The sequence below is a fragment of the Larus michahellis genome, chromosome 12 (assembly GCF_964199755.1).
Source record: "Larus michahellis chromosome 12, bLarMic1.1, whole genome shotgun sequence".
Taxonomy (NCBI): domain Eukaryota; kingdom Metazoa; phylum Chordata; class Aves; order Charadriiformes; family Laridae; genus Larus; species Larus michahellis.
Window position 1 is genome coordinate 10,988,896 of NC_133907.1, and position 17,586 is coordinate 11,006,481.

Below are 17,586 nucleotides of genomic sequence, written 5' to 3' on the forward strand. Positions count from 1 at the left end.
GCGAGATCGGAGGGAGGGGAAAGGGGCAGCCGAGCCGCCCCGCTACCTGCCCCGCCGCCGCGTCCCCGCCGCGGGCATGGGCCCCCCCCCGGGCGACCGAGCCCCGCTGCTGGGGAGCCGAGCCCAGCCCCGGGCGGAGGAAGGGGGTCCCCAGCCGGCCGCCGCCCGCCCCGTCCCGTCCCGCTCCGCTCTCCTCCCCCGCCGGGAGAAAGGTCAGCGCTGCCCTAACAAGGCCATCGGATCCCAGGAGCTGCTCCCAAAAATAACCCCCCGGAGCCCGGCCTCCGCCTCGGGGCCCTTTTATGAAGGAGGGAAGAGGCACATCCCCCCCCCGCCCCCCCCCCCCGGGCAGGGATCCAGGCGGAGAAGAGGCTGGGAAAGTAAATGTCTGCTTAAAATAGAGCCTGGGAAGGGGCAGCGTCGCTCCCCCCACACCGCCCGCCCGCCCGCCCCAGCGCACCGGCAGAGGAGGGGGCCGTGCCCCGCTCCGCCCCGACGGACCCCGGGGGGCGCCCGGGGCAGGGAACCAACGCGTCAGGGAGCGTCTTCAGGCAGGTTTGGTCGCACCGGTGGGGAAACGGGCAGAGTTAGAGCAAGGGGTAGAAGCACAGCCCTCGCCCAGGTTACAGCGTACATCTTACCCCGGCTGCTACTTTTAAAGTGAATTTCCAGAGCTGCTTTAAGGTAGTGAAGAGGATCCACAGAGAATCATTCCCCCCTCTCCCAAAGAGCAACAAACTTACCAAAATCTCCTTCTGTTTAACAGCTGGCAGCATAATTTAGCCTGGAAAATAAAGATGAGACCCTATACTTGGGGCAGTTGCAGACGCGCAGAGCAGTGACAGCCCATGTCCTCTCTACCACCTGTATTTGATGATCAGGAATGAAACACCAGGGTTACAGGCTAATCCAAGCCTTCTGCAGCCGCCCCTGCCCCATCTCCTAAAGACACTGTCACAGAAGGACCATGAAGAGATGACCTTCCCCTCCCTGACCACGAGCTGCTGAGAAGCTGCAAGGGCTGCGGGACGAGACCATGCCATCAGCAGGATGCGTTCTGCCCTTCCAGAGGGGCTCCCAAGGCCCACGCCGAGCTCTGGGGCAAAGCTGCCACAGGCAACAGTGAGTTCCAGACTCACGTAACACAGCTCTACAACTTGGACAACCTCCACATTGGTGTTTCTACAAACAAAAGGCATAGAAAAAAGCCATACAATATGTAACGGCAAGAAAAGCTAAGCATGTATATGCAGCACAAACTACACAATACCTGCAGGCACAGGTGAGAAGATCAACTGCCCAATATAAAGCTAATTACAAAAGACTTCAGTCTTATTCAGCCACAAGAAGGAATGGGCACTTCAGTCAGGGACTCCAACACAACAGAGGAGTGCTGCTTGGCAGACCTACCCCTCTAATGCATTTAAAAAAAAATTTAAAAAGTCAGATTTTTAAATTGGCTCAAGTGGGATTTTTTTTTTTTTTTTAAAGCTAAGCTCTTCGACTACTCAGTCATGCTTTCAAGGTTCTCTCTGCACAATTAAGGGTTGGAAATCCACATTTTCTCAAAGCAAAACCAGAGGTTTTTGTTTTGTGGTTTCTGGGTAGACCAAAACATCCTAAAACACCCTGTAGTAGCAGAAGGGAAAGCGTTAAGGCAGCAGTCGCAGCTGCCCACAGTCTTGTATTTCATGGTGTTCCAGGATTTACCAGCCCAAATATGGTGTAACTGCCCTAAGAGGATGCCAAGTTCAGGACCATGTAATTATTTACTTAGCAACTCTTCCTAATCACATAGCACAGTTGTGAGCTGATAGTACACTTTGTTTAAATGTTAATAACTTATGCAGATGTTGGCATTTAAAGAGCCTTTGTTGACCGCTAACATACCACACAACGAGGCTTCAGAAAGTGCTAGCACTGTGCGCACACCAAGGCACCACCCAGAGCACGTCGTCTTTCTTCATTTTGGCAGAAAAAGTCCCATTCTCCCCCAAAAGGCTGAGGCTCAGAGGAGCCGGCTGTGCCCAGCCAGCCCGCAGCTGGCCTGGGGGGGACCTCTAGTGGCCCTGCACTGCTCGCCTGCCTCCCCAGCCTGCACCAGTTCACATCTTCCTACTCTACTTTTTTTTACATTACCTCCTGGATTTCCATCCGCTTTCTGTAACACGGTACTGAGCACTTGACTCTGCAGTCCCTAACCCTGCAGGTACCGGTCTGCGGTGACCAGTGACAGAAATGGTAAAAAGCAGCACCGTACAGAAAGGTGTTCTCAGCCCCACAACGCTGCGGTGGCTGCTGCCTGCCAGCATTTGGGAACAGGAAAGAATAAGTATTTGAGAAGTAAGGTCATTTTGCACTTTGAAGCTCAGCATTGCAGACAATAGTCACCGAACAATTGCCATGAATTCAGAATGCAGAAATACAACTACTTAAGAGCAGAGAAATGGGAGGGAGATGTGGGACCTAAGTACACTCTGCAAGGGGTAGATGACACTTCAGAACCGGCAAAACAGGTAAATTTGCTTGGCCACTTAGTTCTAAGGTACTAGGCACTGCCACAGAGGTGACAAAAAAAAATCCAAAACAACAAACAAGAGTAAAACTGAAGGATTTCACAGGGAAATGTTTGTCTCCATTTCTTCTCCAGACCTTACAGTCAAGAAATATTCAGGTACTGCAAATAGTAAAGACAACTCAACTCATCTCCCCCTCAACAAATCATATAATTTGATGGGATGTTCCCTTGCATATACGCGTATGTATAAGAGACAGACTGTGCTGATGCACACTAAGTATGGCAAACTGGTTGTTTCTAAAGAAACAATTCTGCCAAATCTCAGGAGAATGCAAAGCTCCACCAATATTTTGGACCTGGACAAAGCACCTAAAGTGGCAACGGTTTCATAAAAAGACTGAAGGGGAAAGAAAACACTGTGCTGAAGATTCCCCTACTGTGCAGCTCAAGTCTATGGATCTCAATACTTGCAGTGTTACACTTGGTGTTACAGAGCAGGCTGAAAAAAGCCAACAACACGGTGCAGGAACCGGGACCACTGCAGGCTGTTTTGGCCTTCATAAAAAAAATAAATCGAACAGGGTCCGTCCCTTCATTTCTCCTTTTGTTAACCAGAGAAGCAACCCCCCTGAAGAAGGCAGGGTATTTCTGCTGCTGCGGGAAAGTCTCTAAGGCCTGCTGGACACCCAACAAGAAATCACGCTTGCTTTACATTTTCCACTGAACAACGCAACAGAGATTAGAACAACCTCTTGAAACAATCTCGCTCTGATCATCCAAGTTTCTTGTCTAGCAAATGTTACGTTAACCTACCGGCATCTGACTACCTCAGCACCAACGACAGGGCAGGAGGATGCCTGTTCAGTCGATCAGAAATGAAGCCTCTTTATGCACAAAGAATGAACAATGCCCCCAACCCAGGAAAAGACAACTCTGCCTCCTGAATTTGCCTAGGGTAATAACAGTACCAAGAAGAGGACAGGAGACGGCTAAACTCTTTGTCCAGCTTAAATAACGAACATCAGCTAAGATGCAAAGAAGTGTTTTTATTGCAAGCACAGTGAGCAGGGAGTGGGTTGTATCTCACATGAATGCGACTGAGGGCAGATTTAAACCATCCACCCTTCTGGTTTTAGTGCTCATTGCTGTCAGGTGTACATCATTTCTGCCATGTGAGACATTTTCTTCGGAATATACAAGTAATATTCCATGTATCCCGAAAGATCTTCAATAGTCACATCATCCACAAAGGCCCTGGCTTGCTCAGAGCAGGAGCGTGGAGAACTTGAGGGAGTTCTTGATGGCAAAGACTGGGAGTGATCCTCAGAAACTGTTCTGTCAGGTGCCAACTGGAGGGTGCTCTGCAAGCCAGAGAATTTGTACACTTCCATATCTTGCCATCGTTTACACTGACAGGCTTTATCTGCACATGCACATGACTTGTTCGTGTTTAGCTTGCACATGGACTGAAAGTCAGAAAGCTCTGTAGTCTCTAGGCTTGCTTTGGATACTAGAGAAAGAGCAGCTGGAGAGTTCTGTTTGTTCTCCAAGGCCGACTGTGTAACAGAAGCTCCCAAAGACTCAACGTCAGCTCCCTTCTGGCCACCATCAGGAGCAATACCACATCGTTCATGTGCACAGGTTTCCTTTGGGACTGGCGTCCCAAACCCACTGCTGTCATCTGGGGCATCGATCTGGCTCTTGTGCACTAGCTGGCTGCACGTGGAATGTGGTTTTGTGTTGCAGTGGATAAACTTTGGAGGATGAAGAATTGGAGACTTGGAACGCCTGCGACGCTGGGTTCTCACAACTCCTCTTGAAGGCTTCTTCATAGATCTACCGGGGAAAGGGAGTGAAGATTCACTAAAAGACTTATTGCTGGATTACAAATAACATCGGTCAAAATCTCTACTGCATTTTTATTGCATGCAAGAGCCTTAAGCTCAGAGTATTTGCTCAGGGTATTCCACTGTCTTGGAATGTGACTTTGTTCTAGTCAAGCAGCTGTATAAAATATAAAAGGAACACCTGAGAAATTAAACCAAAAGTGTGTGCTTTTAAGGTTAGATAATGACTAAAGTACATGAGACGTGACAAAATAAGCTCTACAAGAAGGACCAAGCACAAGACAACAGCACAAAACAAATGAATCAAGACCAAAGGGTAGTTTTGTTTCAGTACAGGATGAGCGTGAATTTCCACACAGACACTCCAGAAACCAATTATTTATTTTAATCTAGTTCCCAAGGCATACTGACAGCTTCTGCAATATCAAACAGTTATTGAAAGAGATGTATTCATGATTGTTCAATTCAAAAACAGCAGTTCACATTTATATTAAGAAACATCTACGGTGTTTGGAGATCTATAGCTGAACAGCATTTCCTTTCACTTTGTATAATTGTAAATAAGAACAGTAGTCACGTACGAACAGAAAAATGTGGTGTAGAGTGTTTTAAACAGTCTCTGTAATAAAGAAAGCTTGGTTCCCTTGCGTAGGGGTGTAGTTACTAGAAAAGCTGTCTATTTAAAATTCCCTGTCAATGCAGTATCATTTGACGCAGTCTGATAATCCTAAGCTTCTCTTACCCATGCCAGGTTTCCTTAGAAGTACACACATTCTTAGATTTGGTTTCATCTGCTGCTGTTCTGACTAGTGTTCTCGGACTTGTCCTTTCGCCCACAGAGAGAGAAGCAGTACATCTGTGAAAGAGAAAAAAGTTAACACCCTAGATTGGTCAGCATCATGAATATGAAAAAGCTTATGAATCTTCTTTCCCAGAAGAGATTGCCACAAATTATTTACAATATGTCTTAACAGACCTGCCCACAAAGACAACCCAAATCAGAAAGACAGCATTTACACATTCCTATCTCAAAAGTTTGGATAATGGACTCTCTCACCAACGTGATGCCATTCAGCAACTAGACTGCCAATCCAAACTCCACACGTCAATGATGAAGCACATACAATGGCTAAATTACAGTTTCCCGGCAGAGGGGAGGAGAAAAACACCATCACTGAAGAAATGCGTCTCTTTTTCCAGAGACAAATAAGCTATTCTTTCCTAAAAATAAATGTTCTTTGGACATAAATAGACTTTGTTTAGCTGGTGAACACTTAAGTCTCTGTCTAGGACAACATAAGCTAAAACTCTTCATACTACTGCAAGCTCAATCACTTGAGCAACAGAGTTGTGTCAGCTCTTCAAATTCTATTCAAGCCAGGGACCTTAGAAGATTTACTAATTTTTCTGGTGTTATAAATTCCTCCCCAACTCCCATTTTCAAGGAGCTGCGATAATCCCAAGAACAATTTTTCCAAGTTGTGACTTCACATATTACACTGGAATTCACAAGGAAATGATTTTCCAAATCCTCTATCAAATTGGTTCGTAAGCAGGGTTGATTCCCTGAACGGTGAAGTTAAGTCTCCACACACTGTTCTAGGATAGCTTTAGCTGGTATTTAATAGAGGCCGAACTATTAGTCAAACACCTGCTATTTTCCATTTAAAGAACAATGAACACAGAGCAGTAAATTGAAGGTCAACAGCAAAAACTCTAAAGTAATTAAGTATGCCTGACTTGGCGGTGGGATTAGTGATACTGAAGAAGTGAGAGGCACTTAGGTGGCGATACATTTCTAACAAGTTTAATTACTTAAATGAAAGGTAACTTTAGAAGCCCATCTACTCACCATCTAAGTTCTACGGTAATTCTAGTTACCATCTTGATATTTACACGCTGCCTTACCCACACCTTCATTTCAGTCACCACCATAATTGCATCGCTGACAATAGCTTACTGAAACACAGTACTACAGAAGTAATATGTAATGGCGTACATTTGACAGCAGAAAAAACAGTATATAGCAGCTTTTTTTTTTTTTCCTCATTTCAGACAAAAACGATCATCACCAACAGAAGACACATGCTGCTTGTGTTCTGCTCCCTGGGACAGGGAGGGCAAGTGCCACGCGGCAGATCTCCCACAAAACCAGACAACACAAAAAGGATTCTTTCCCATTTAGTGATTTTGGTTATAAATAGGAAATTTTTAAGTGACATCAATAAAAATAGCTTGTGTGGGAATCATGCAGTGAATCTAACGCTCTCCTTTACTGACATGGAAAGAACGTTTCTCTCCTGGGAAAAGATGGGAGTTTATTCTCATGACAGGCCTTCAGAGCCGTGACAATATGCTAACTTCAATAGCAGAGTTTTAGTGCTACAGACATAACCTCTGGCAGCCAGATTCACGCCAAAATTCATTTCAAGCACGTTGTCAACTGCTGATTAGCGTTAGGTTTGTTTCAAGCCTGTTGGGAGCTAACAAGGATCAAAGAAATCACAATTCCTTCCGAAGTGCAGAATTTATTTCAGTTTGTTCAACTAGAATGAAGGCTTTCAGTGCCTAACCTTTTGGAATTACTTCATTCCTTCAAATTTAACCACAAGGGTGTTCCCTTTGAGTCCGTTTGAAGATGTTAACTCCGTACCTCCCTGTGGTGTTACTTACCCAGCTGTGTCAACTCTTAGCTTTTTGAATGCTGTCTGCAGGCTTTCCTCTTCTCCATCCTTAGCTTCCGTTTTCATTATTGGGATGGCCAGAAGCTGCCAGAGTTACCATGTACTGCTACAAGGAGAAAAGAGACAAGACTGTAAGAACCTTGTTAAAAACATTAGTTGCCCAGCAGCATCATAATATATGAAAATAAACTCAAAATAGCACACTGAGCACACAAAGCTGAGGTCATTCTAGTAGAACATTTTTGAAAGTTGATTCAGAACAAGCTTTACGATACCCAAGAACGGAACAAACAGTCTCTTGTACAACTGCATAGGTGAACTAGCAAATTTAAAGTGAAATTTGGGGTCAACAGTGTTTTGCACATCCACTACAGTTTAGACAGACTTTCCTGTTTGTCTTAAGAGTGTTACCAGAATAACTCCAGAAGAGGTGAAAAGCAAGAAGAAGCACCACCACTAGAAACAGTCAACTTTCTACAACTACTGTTTCTGACTTTGGGACTTGGTTACATATATATTAAAAAAACCCAACCCACAAAACAACAAAAAAACCAGATTTTTCTTAAACCAAGATAAAGCTTTAAGCTATACAACATTTTTTGATCTTATGTCTAGATCCCAGCAAGAGTAACACACTCCTATCAGAACATGATATTTTGATTGCAAATAGCTATTAAAATTTTCTGACATCAGAAGAAGCTCTTGCACAAGTACAAATGCAAATAATAGTACAAACATCAAACAATAAGCCTTGTTTTAAATAAGAAAGGGATTGATAAAACCCGGCTGATGTATTTCTTTAGAATCTGCCCTGGCCATCATTTAATCTAGCTACAAAGGAATCTCAAAACTTTCTAAATTTGATTCTCTTCAGTAGCATACTTTCCGCAATCACTTGCACATCCTACACCAGCCATGCTACTGCTAGAAAGTACTTCATGAAGGTTTTCTTCCTTAGCATGGGCTCTGCTTTTGCTGAGCAGCAGCCACCAACAGTACCAAGTCTCAGTTCTGCACCAGAGTACCTCAACCTCAGTATTTGTTGAAGTTTACCTGGCTGATTAACCTGCTTCATTTAATGCTTTTGACTTCTCTACTTCAGGAAAAACAGGGCTATTTGGTGTGGGTGCTATTACTGAGAGAGCCTTCGACTACACTGTATGGGTTGTGACAAGGTCATCTTCTCAGTCTTTATCTTTAAATTACAAGGTTTTCACACTCAAAACCCTTCTACAATGAAATCATTGCTTTGGCAGACAAGGGGAGAGCAGTGGATATTTTCCACCTGGACTTCATTAAGGCTTTTGACACCGTCTCCCCCAAGATGCTGATAGAGAAGCTGATGAAGCACAGGCTGGATGAGCAGACAGCGAGGTGGACTGAAAACAGCCTGAACCGCTCCACCCAGGGGAGTGTGATCAGCGCCACGAAACCACGTTGGAGGTCAGTAACTAGTGGTGTATCCAATACTGGGTCCAGTTCTGTTTAGCATCTTCCTTAATGATGTGGATGACAGGGCAGAATGTACCTTCAACAAGTGTGCTGATGACACCAAACAGGGAGTGCCTGATGCACCAGAGCATCAACAGGCTGGAGAAAGGGACTGACAGGAACCTCATGAACTTCAACAAGGGGAAGTGTCTGCCCCTGAAGAGGAACAAGCCTGTGTGCCAGGACATGCTGGGGCCAACCAGATGGAATGCGGCTTTGCAGAAGAAAGGCCCTGAGAGTCCTGACGGACATCAAGATATTCAAAAGCTGTCTGGACGTGGTCTTGGGCAACCAGCTTGGGGTGGGCCTCCTTGCGCAGGGTGGGGTTGGACCTCCATGGATCCCTACCAACCTCAACCGTTCTGTGATTCTGCATCTTCCTCAAGCTTTAAAAATCCATTAAGGTGACTATCCAAACAGTGAATGGCAATAGCTCCTGTAACAAGAACGCACTTATACAGAGCACTAACTCTACCTAATAATACAGCAATAATGCCTACGCTAGCACTGCACTGACCAACTAAGAAGCAGCTTTTTTGTAGCACGGAAAATAAAAGATCTTGCTGAAGAGAGAGGAGTAATCAGAACCTCTGCAGCTCAGTTACTTATGCAGACACAGAGTGGCAATTTCTGTTCCTTCACAACCTCATTCCAGTTGGAGCTGGTAGCTCTCCCCGCTATTGTTCCGACTGCTTGCTTGGCTATGATTTCATCTGGACACCCTGTATTGCAGACAACTATTATGACACATGCAGATGGATAATGTATCCCAACAATTTCAAGGCACACGTTGTCCAGTGAGTCAGCAAGTAAACACGAGAGGAGGAAGCTAACACACAGACTGACAACACGATGCTCATCTGAGCAAGTTATTATTTTAGATACTGTCTTAGTTAAAGACAACTAATCTGGTGAAACATACAGTCCCTCCTTCAAAAAGTTTTTTTTCCTTGACCCAAATAGAAGGTTCTTTAAAATTAAAAATTTCATCTACAACCTTTTTTTTTAAAATACCAAACCCCTGTATTATATAACCTAAACAAGAAAATGGTAGTAAAACATTTTTAGATCACCGTACTTTAACCAAAACGTACTACTAGTCTTAAACAAAATATTTTATTGTGCTGCCCTTCATCACTGACGCAGTAAACCCTCAAAAAGATCCATAATTCATTCAGATAAAGACCCACTCACTCTGTGATAACTAAGCATAAGTTTAAGCATTTTAGACACACCAGCCAACCAGCACCAGTACCAAGAAAAAAATTAATTACTGTGAAAAACAACCAAAGTTTAACGTTGTGTCAAAAAAACACACGGAAACCCGTGTTCTTCATCTCCTGGGACAGCACACATCCATCCTTTCCCATTTCCAGCTATTCCCCAGCAGTACAGGACTTCTACAGTTCAGGCGTTAAACGCTCCAAGCCGCTCCCAGCCCAGACCCTCAGCCCAGGAGCGGCCCCAGAGCCGGGACACGGCCCGCCGCGATTCTCCGGCCGTCCATTGCCCGAACCAAACAGCCCCCCCGGCCGGTTCACCGTCTGTCCCACCCCCCGCACTTCCCCGCCCTCGGCCCCGGGGAACCCCGCGCCCAGCGACACCCCCAGCCTCAAGGAGGGGGGGCCCAGTGGACACCCCGGTCCCGCAGCCTGGGACAAGCCCTGGCACCGCCGCTCGGCCCCGACCCTAAGCGGGGAGGAAAAGGCCCAGCCGGCAGCGGGGGTGACTCAGCACAACCCCCGCGCCCCGCCGGGGCTTTCCCCAGCGCTCGCTACCCCCGCCATGGGACGGGCGGCGGCCCGGAGACCCGCCAGAGAGGGCCCTATCGCGGGGACACGCAGCCCTCCAGGCCCAGAGGAGGGCCCGGGGCAGGGGAGGCTGCCCCACCGCCCGCACTCACCGCGCTCCCCGCGGGCCCGGCCCAGCCCCCACCGCCTCCCGCCGGGCACGGCCGACCGGATGTGACCCCCGCCTCCACCGGAAAAGGCGGGACCAGCGCCCTTGGCACAGGCGCTCAGCGGGCATGCGCGGCGCCGCGGGGTGGTGACCTCACTTCCTGTTGTGCTCCGCGAACCACCCACCTGCCCCCCCCCCGCGAGCGTGAGGCGGCGGTGAGTGACCCCCGCGCCCCGGGGCGACCGGACACCCCCCTGTCACCGGGACAGCCCACATCCCCCCGGCTTCCTCACCGGGAGCGCCCGCCCCGCCCCGCCGGCAGAGCCGCTCAAACGCCGGGCGGGCGGGGGCGGGGGCCTTTCCCGCCCAGGCCGTGAGGGGAAGCCGGGAACGGGGGGGGTTGGTGTTAGGGTAACCGCCTGGCGGGGACTTCGGAACCTGCCTCTGGAGAGCATGTGTGTTCAGAGCGCGGCGTCAGACCCCCGTTTCTGTGTTTCAGTTTGTTCTGCATGGCACAGCGGGCTGCGCGCTGAGAGCCCATCGATGGAATTGGAGGCTAAAGATGAAGAGGAAGAGAGTCTGCAAACAGCGTTCAAAAAGCTGAGGGTGGATGCGGCAGGGTAAGCAAGCAACAAAACAGACCCTGTAACTTGTCAGTTGCTTTTTACGTGTGTGTTTTCTGCTATTTTGAATCTCAAAACAAACATCACAAGTTGGGAAAGGTTCCCTGCACTCCAAGAGGAGGCAACTGCATCGCTTGCTGTGAAATGCAGTCATTATAACTGTCTGACAGGCAAAGCAGTACTTTATTACTAATTTTTACACGCTATCCAACTGAAATTACACAGTGACTGCATGAAAACATGAAATGACTTGCCCAAAGCAGTGAACCCCCTCTTAACTGCTGTGGTAGCCGTAGTCACCTTGTGTGATACAGAACTTGTCTGTCCGTTCATGTAAATTCTGGTGTCTTCAGCCATGTACTGTATGTAGCACATGACGATCTGTTTGGGAAGCATCTAAAGGGCAGCACCATCGCTTCGTAGTGTGCTGGAGAGCACAGTCTCACTGGAAATCATCAGGCTAAATAAGAGTGCTGATTGTTTCTGATTTTGAGGGATTTTGTAGTGTAAAGTGTCTGCAGGCATTCTTATAATAAAAACTTATTTCATAACGTACTGGTTATACTGATAATATGTAGTATAAGCATCTTCCTTAAATTAGGAGTTAATTAAATTATTCAGTCTAACAGCTTGTGAGGCAGTTCACTTGAAGTCCTTTGGGAATTCACAGACACAAGAGAAAGCTTTGTATTGATAATTAATGTTACCTTGTGAATTCATCTCCATAACCATCGATACTGCGAACTCATTACTTGCTCTGCATGTTAAAATATGGTTTGCTTTGCTGCTCATTTCCTCTACTTCAGCAGGTCTTCTGTTACGTGTGGAAAGAAACAGCTGTTCTCTAACAAGGAGCTATGCTTATTAAGCATACCACTTTTGATGTATTGCCAGTGACAGACTATGTGGAATTCTGGTTGATTCCTTATGATATCTTCTTAGGCGTAAAAAGATCTTGTTTTGCAGGCTTGTGTTTTTAACAGTTCAAGTCTTGTGACTAATCCCTTAAGATCAGCTTTGGGCAGAGTACCTCGGCTCTTCTGCTAGAATTTCAGCCTCATTTCTTACAATTTCCTGTCCTGTGTTCCAAATTACACATACAGTCATTATAAATGCAGATTCATGTGCTGAGGCATTTATGTTTGTTGTCTGGACCTCTAGGGCCAGATGTTTTTTCATTCCATGTTTATCTAGGAAATTTAATGAGAAATAAATTAGTAGTCTGCCCTTGTCTGTTGTACCTCATCCACTTCTCCACTGACGACTTCTCAGCGTGCTGCTATGGGTTCTTGACTTTGCATTTTAGATGGGTAGGAGTCTATCTTTAACAACTATTGTCTGACAAGAACATTTGGAACCTGAACTTACATTCCTTTAATGTGTCGTTTTGGTACAAATAGGGCATGACATCAGCCTCTGGGCATTTTGGCCTCCTTTCATTTCATCTCACCTATCTTTAGACACTTGACTGAGGTCAATATAGTAAAAGCGGTTAGCTAAATCTCTGTAATATCCTGTTTCTAACCCACTGACTGTAGGGGAAGTCAAGGCTGCAAACTTAAATGTCTTAGTTAAGTGTCTAAAACGAATAGGCTGAATCTCGACTTCTGAAGCAGTATGTTCAGGTGTTACCATAATGCGACATTTTCCTTTTTACTCAGATGTATTGCGGCTCTGTCTGTGGGTGACGGGACGATTCTCAGAACACCGACAAGAGCAGCCATGGATGGAGCCAAGCAACAGCCTGTCTGCTCGAAGGAAGCATGGCATGGGTAAAACATACCCTTCACTGCACCGTGCATGTGTTTCTAATTTGAGACATTTAACACTTGCGTACTGTTTCCAGTGAAAGTTGTTGTTAATTAGTTGCTGCAACATATCTTTTCTCTCCTTCCTATTACAAAACTTTACCGTAACTGTTTGATATGATGTTTTTTAAGGGGCTTTCATCAAAGACTTTAAAAACAATATTGCCTCTTCTCTTAGAGAGGGTACCTAAAATTTTGTTTTCCACTGATTTCCTCAGAAGTCCTTTTCTTCAAGTCTTACACCTTTGTGACCCCCCCACCTCTTTCCTGGGCTATTTTATTTCTGTGTTGAAGTACCTGGATATTCAGTGCAATTCTGCCAGCAGCTCCTCCTGATACCCAGGTTCTTCACTACAGTTCAGTTTGGGATGACAAAGTATCCTTTGCTTAGCACAGAAGATTTTTGGGGAAGTATCTTTAACTAAAGGATGTTTGTATGTGTCTTTCCTGTGGAGAAGCCCCAATTTCTTCAGACTCCTCCACTGTCCCTGTCAGAGATTGTAAGTGACCTGTCACCTGATTTTTCTAAACAGGAAAAAAAAAAATCTTCTAAAACATTTTTTAGCCAGATTTTAGAGCTTATTGAGCTACGGTGTGGATTCTGGAGTTACCTACTTGCTCACCTGTTATAACCCTGCAGGTGTGCGAGAAAGCCTTCCAGAGGCTCGGCAAGAGTCCCACGTCGCAGACGCTCCAAGTCTCCCGTCCTGCATCCTCCCAAGTTTACGTATTGCAATATGAAAGCCAACAACCAGCTGAAACACAAAACCCAGGCAGAAACATCAAAGGGTAATATCAGTTCAGACATTTTTGTTACAGCAGAACACGGTACGAAGGACAGCCGCGAATCTCACTTCGAGGCCAGTGATGAGAGAACTGAACCTTTGGAAGCTTTCACCGCTGAAGAGCCTTTGGAGAAGTCAAGAGAGAATTACCCTGCTCTCTCCTCATCCTTTGAAACTAGCTTGCATTCTAGCCAAACCTCCGACTTCCAGTCCTTATCCATGCTTAGCAATGACAAGCAGTGCCCTTGTACGGACAAGAAGTGCCAGTGCAAACAATGGCGAACCATGGAAGTGTACTCTTTCTCGGGACTGCGGAGCGTCCTGTCAGAGTGCGAAAAGGCAGTCCTAGGAGTTCATGCCCAGTCTCGTCAAAATAGATCCCCCTGTGGCTCAGCCTCATCAGGTTCTCCCAGATCTTGTTCTGAGCAAGCTCGAGCCTTTGTGGATGACGTGACTATTGAAGATCTTTCGGGATACATGGAATACTACTTATATATTCCCAAGAAAATGTCTCACATGGCAGAAATGATGTATACTTGATTGAAAGCAACAGAGAATCCCGAGTCAGGGTTTGTGATAATGGTTGGGTTAAATGCCTTGTCAGTGCCATGTTTTCACTGTTATGTGTTTGATCGAATGTTTCTTTGCCTCATATAGTTTAGTTTTCTAATAAAATGAAAAATGGAGTATAGTTTCTGAGCTTAGTTCTAAAAAGAATGCACTAAAGTCTGTGCATACCTTAACAAAAGCACTGTAGATCAAATGAACTCCCTTTGTTTTTTGGTTTGTGCTGTGGATATTCAAGCCCTGTATGCTGTTTTCACTATGTTTTGGGGAAAAAAAAAAAAAAGCCTTTTAGGTTTTGTTCTGAAATTTTGCAGTGTTTGGAAGATTCATTCTTACTGTGTCCCAGTACTTAGAGAAATGTTTCATAGCTACAGCTCTATCCTCCTCATCCTGCTCTAGAGAGAAGAATGAGAAGGTATTCAGTATTTTGGATAGGCTGGATCTCCTTTCCTTGAATGCTGGCTGGCTCCTTTTTAGTTGGATCAAATTGTGAACGCTTCCTCCTCACAGATATGTTGGGAGGTGCCGAACGTGCGGGTGCGTGCTTGGACCCTTTCATAATCTAACTAGCTCACTCTTAAGCAGTTCTATTTTTCTGCAGATAAGTGAAGCTCTTAGAAGCAAAAATATATTTTGTTATTTGTGCTTTACAGATGGAATAATTTAGCGGGGGGAGTGAAGCAGGCTAACGGGTTTTATTGGGCCATGCTGCCTCAGAAGCGGAGATTGTGGAGCCATCTATACGGATTGTTTGGGAGTGTGTTTGGTACACCAAGCAGCATGGAAATAGGGTAAACAAGAAGTGTGTATCATACAGGCCTTGTGGTGTAGAGCTATAACATTCCTTCTGGTTGAAAATATTGAAATAAAAAATTTTGTTGCTGAGACTTGCATTAATAAATGTTTGTCAAAACCCAGCAAATTAAAGACTGAATAATTTGACTTAGACTCATCTCCCCTCAAGACCATTTAAAAAAAAAAACAAACCAGCAAACAAAAGTCTGCTTTCAGTATCACCTGCACACGCATGCTAAACAGCTGTGTTTGAGTAGAATGCTGCGATTTTTACTTACATGCTTAAAAATTAGTGGTCAGCAAGCCAAGGAGTCACAAGCAGTTGTATAAAAATAGATTATAGCAGATGTAGACAGTTGGCCTTGTATTCTGTGCTAGGGAAGTCTCAGACGTATCTAGATGATAATAATTAGATTTTAGACTAATCATCCCTAAAATTTACACCATGGATCCAGAAGTTCAGATCTGAAGTTCAGATAAATCCAAATAAGTTAACATAAGAATACAACTAAAACTCTTACTTGGCTCCTAAGTGTCATGCAGTTATTTAGCGTGCGATATTGGCTCATACTTTCCAATTGGATGTAACCGATTTCTAAATTTTCTTGGGTTGGTATTTTACTGTCCCCCTCACCTTCCTGTTCCTGCACTATCCTGCAGACACCACCAGCCCCCCCTCTGCCCCAGGTCTGGTTTTCTTTACTTTCCCTGCTTTCTCCCTGCAGTAAATCTGCTATAATAGGTACTTTGCTTCTAAACATAAATGTTTAGTACTAGTTATCTTTGCTGATGTTTTTCGAAGGTTATTTCTGCTTCAGCAGAGGGTGCCTGCCCTTGTTTCTCTCCATGTTTTGGTTTTGTGCCTTCTTTAAAATCATTTGAAGGTATTGTTGCTAGAGGTGATATTTCTCCCTTTTAGACTCTTTAACGATGACCCTGCCTCTCCATGAGCGTTGGCCTGGACTCTGTGCCTGTGAAGCCGGGGCACAGCTCTTTCACATGCACAAATATGGTTATTTAAAGCTGGCACAGGTTGTCCCCACTGCCGTCTGCAGCTGGAGCCCTACAAAGGGGCTCGGGGAGGCTCTTTTTCCCCAGAAATGTGGTGTGGCAGCCCGGCTCGAGGTCCCCTCGCTGCAGTTGTTGCTGCTATGGAGCCACTTCTTTTTAGTAACGCGGGCACAAGCCCTGGCAGCGTCTGTCCGTTCAAGCTGGAGTTACTTAAAACTGGCAGGGACCGAGGACCTTGGAAGGGCACAAGGGCATTTTCAGCTGTGGAGCAGGAGGACGTGGAGCGGAGCTGCGCTGTCCGAGGAGAGCCAGGGAAACAAGTCAGAGATAGGCCCTGAAGCGTAGGGCTGGGAAGTAGGTTCAAATTGCCGGAAAGCCAGACAGCAGGGAAAAGTCTGGGAGCAGGTTCTCCAGGCACGTTTCTATAGTGTCCTGGGCAGGACGCAGGTAACTGGTAGTGAAGGGGGAAGGAAAGGGGGGAAAAAAAAAAAAAAAGAGACAAAACCAAGCATCAGCGCTCAGCTTTAGAGATGCCACGGTACAAGCAGCGCTGAGCGCAGCCCTGCCAGCCTTTCTGCTGCCAGCCTGCTGTGCCTGCCCTAACGAGCCCAGGGTGTTATTCTCTGTCCAGGGATGCTCTACGATGCGGTCCCAATCAATCTACAAAAGGACATGTTTAAAATTTTCTGAGAAAGCACCGGTGGGCTTATAGCGCTCCCAGGACTTCCCTCCCTATCTCCCACCTCTCTGCTTCCTATCTCAGCAGATCCAGGCTGTCGTAGTTTCTTTTTCCCAGTGAATTCCCCCCACCCTAGCATTTTACAAGTTACTTGCCTGTCTAGTTTCGGAACTAGTTCAACCAAAGCGGGATGCAGAAGGGCACCCTGGATCAATGAAATTTATTTCTTGCCTTACAGAAGCCAAACCCAGTCCCAGCGAAGCTTTACATTGGCAGATGCTGGATCAGGCCACCGGGAAAAAAAAGAATCAAAAAAAAAAAAAAAAAAATCAATGGAGCTGATTCTACAGCCCGATTTCCACCCCCTCCTTCTAAAACAGGGAAGGTGCTTCTGTGCCTGCAAAGTCCCGTGACCAACTCCATCCGCCTGCTCTCTCCCCTCTGGAATATTCGCATCAGCTCTTGAGATGACACTCCCTGGATTGTGTATTCCCAAGCCTCCAGCACCCGCAATCCTGCCGCGATGGCACCTTCTGCTGGGGCTCTGCTGATGCCACCGGGTCCGACCACACAGCGTCCCGTGGGGCACAGCATCATCCCCTTTTGCAGGTGGGGAGGCTGGGGACCGGAGCTGGGGACAATCTCAAGGTCACACAAGGTCAGGGCACCCCTAAAGGGGGCTGGCACAATTCCTGCCCCTCAAGCCTTGCTCACGTTTGCAAGCCAAAACCCAGCTGAATAAATAAGTGCCTCCAGAGGCGCCAGGTACCTGTAGGACCCAGAGGGATGAAGCGACTTGTCATTTTTTTTTTATTCCCAACGGTGCAGCATTAATTCCTCACAAAATATGCCACTAGATGGGGCTTTCTGGACAGCCAA

General features: G+C 46.2%; 2 protein-coding genes across 3 annotated transcripts; one reads left to right on the forward strand and one right to left on the reverse strand.

Moving 5' to 3' along the window:
• Nucleotides 1–3,544: 3,544 nt before the first annotated feature.
• On the reverse strand, nucleotides 3,545–10,531 carry OSER1 (oxidative stress responsive serine rich 1). Its single transcript, XM_074604761.1, has 4 exons — nucleotides 10,444–10,531; nucleotides 7,039–7,155; nucleotides 5,108–5,221; nucleotides 3,545–4,354 (listed from the first exon to the last, which is right to left on the reverse strand). The coding sequence occupies exons 2-4, from the start codon at nucleotides 7,113–7,115 to the stop codon at nucleotides 3,667–3,669; spliced, it is 879 nt and encodes a 292-aa protein (XP_074460862.1). The 5' UTR covers nucleotides 7,116–7,155; nucleotides 10,444–10,531; the 3' UTR covers nucleotides 3,545–3,666.
• LOC141750133 (oxidative stress-responsive serine-rich protein 1-like) lies at nucleotides 10,532–15,107 on the forward strand. Of its 2 annotated transcripts, XM_074604760.1 has the most exons (4): nucleotides 10,532–10,654; nucleotides 10,939–11,059; nucleotides 12,724–12,834; nucleotides 13,511–15,107. In XM_074604760.1, the coding sequence occupies exons 2-4, from the start codon at nucleotides 10,983–10,985 to the stop codon at nucleotides 14,193–14,195; spliced, it is 873 nt and encodes a 290-aa protein (XP_074460861.1). In that variant the 5' UTR covers nucleotides 10,532–10,654; nucleotides 10,939–10,982; the 3' UTR covers nucleotides 14,196–15,107. The 2 variants fall into 2 exon arrangements, with proteins under 2 accessions (XP_074460861.1, XP_074460860.1); XM_074604759.1 differs by lacking the exon at nucleotides 10,532–10,654 and having other exon boundaries at nucleotides 10,757–11,059.
• Nucleotides 15,108–17,586: the final 2,479 nt, after the last annotated feature.

Coding starts and splice junctions, on each gene's coding strand:
- OSER1 (XM_074604761.1), bottom strand. CDS start 7,115: ATGAAAACGGAAGCTAAGGATGGAGAAGAGGAAAGCCTGCAGACAGCA. Junction 5,222..7,038: donor CTAAGAGTTGACACAGCTGG/GTAAGTAACACC, acceptor TCTCTTTCACAG/ATGTACTGCTTCTCTCTCTG. Junction 4,355..5,107: donor TCTAAGGAAACCTGGCATGG/GTAAGAGAAGCT, acceptor TTTCCCCGGTAG/ATCTATGAAGAAGCCTTCAA.
- LOC141750133 (XM_074604759.1), top strand. CDS start 10,893: ATGTGTGTTCAGAGCGCGGCGTCAGACCCCCGTTTCTGTGTTTCAGTT. Junction 11,060..12,723: donor CTGAGGGTGGATGCGGCAGG/GTAAGCAAGCAA, acceptor CTTTTTACTCAG/ATGTATTGCGGCTCTGTCTG. Junction 12,835..13,510: donor TCGAAGGAAGCATGGCATGG/GTAAAACATACC, acceptor ATAACCCTGCAG/GTGTGCGAGAAAGCCTTCCA.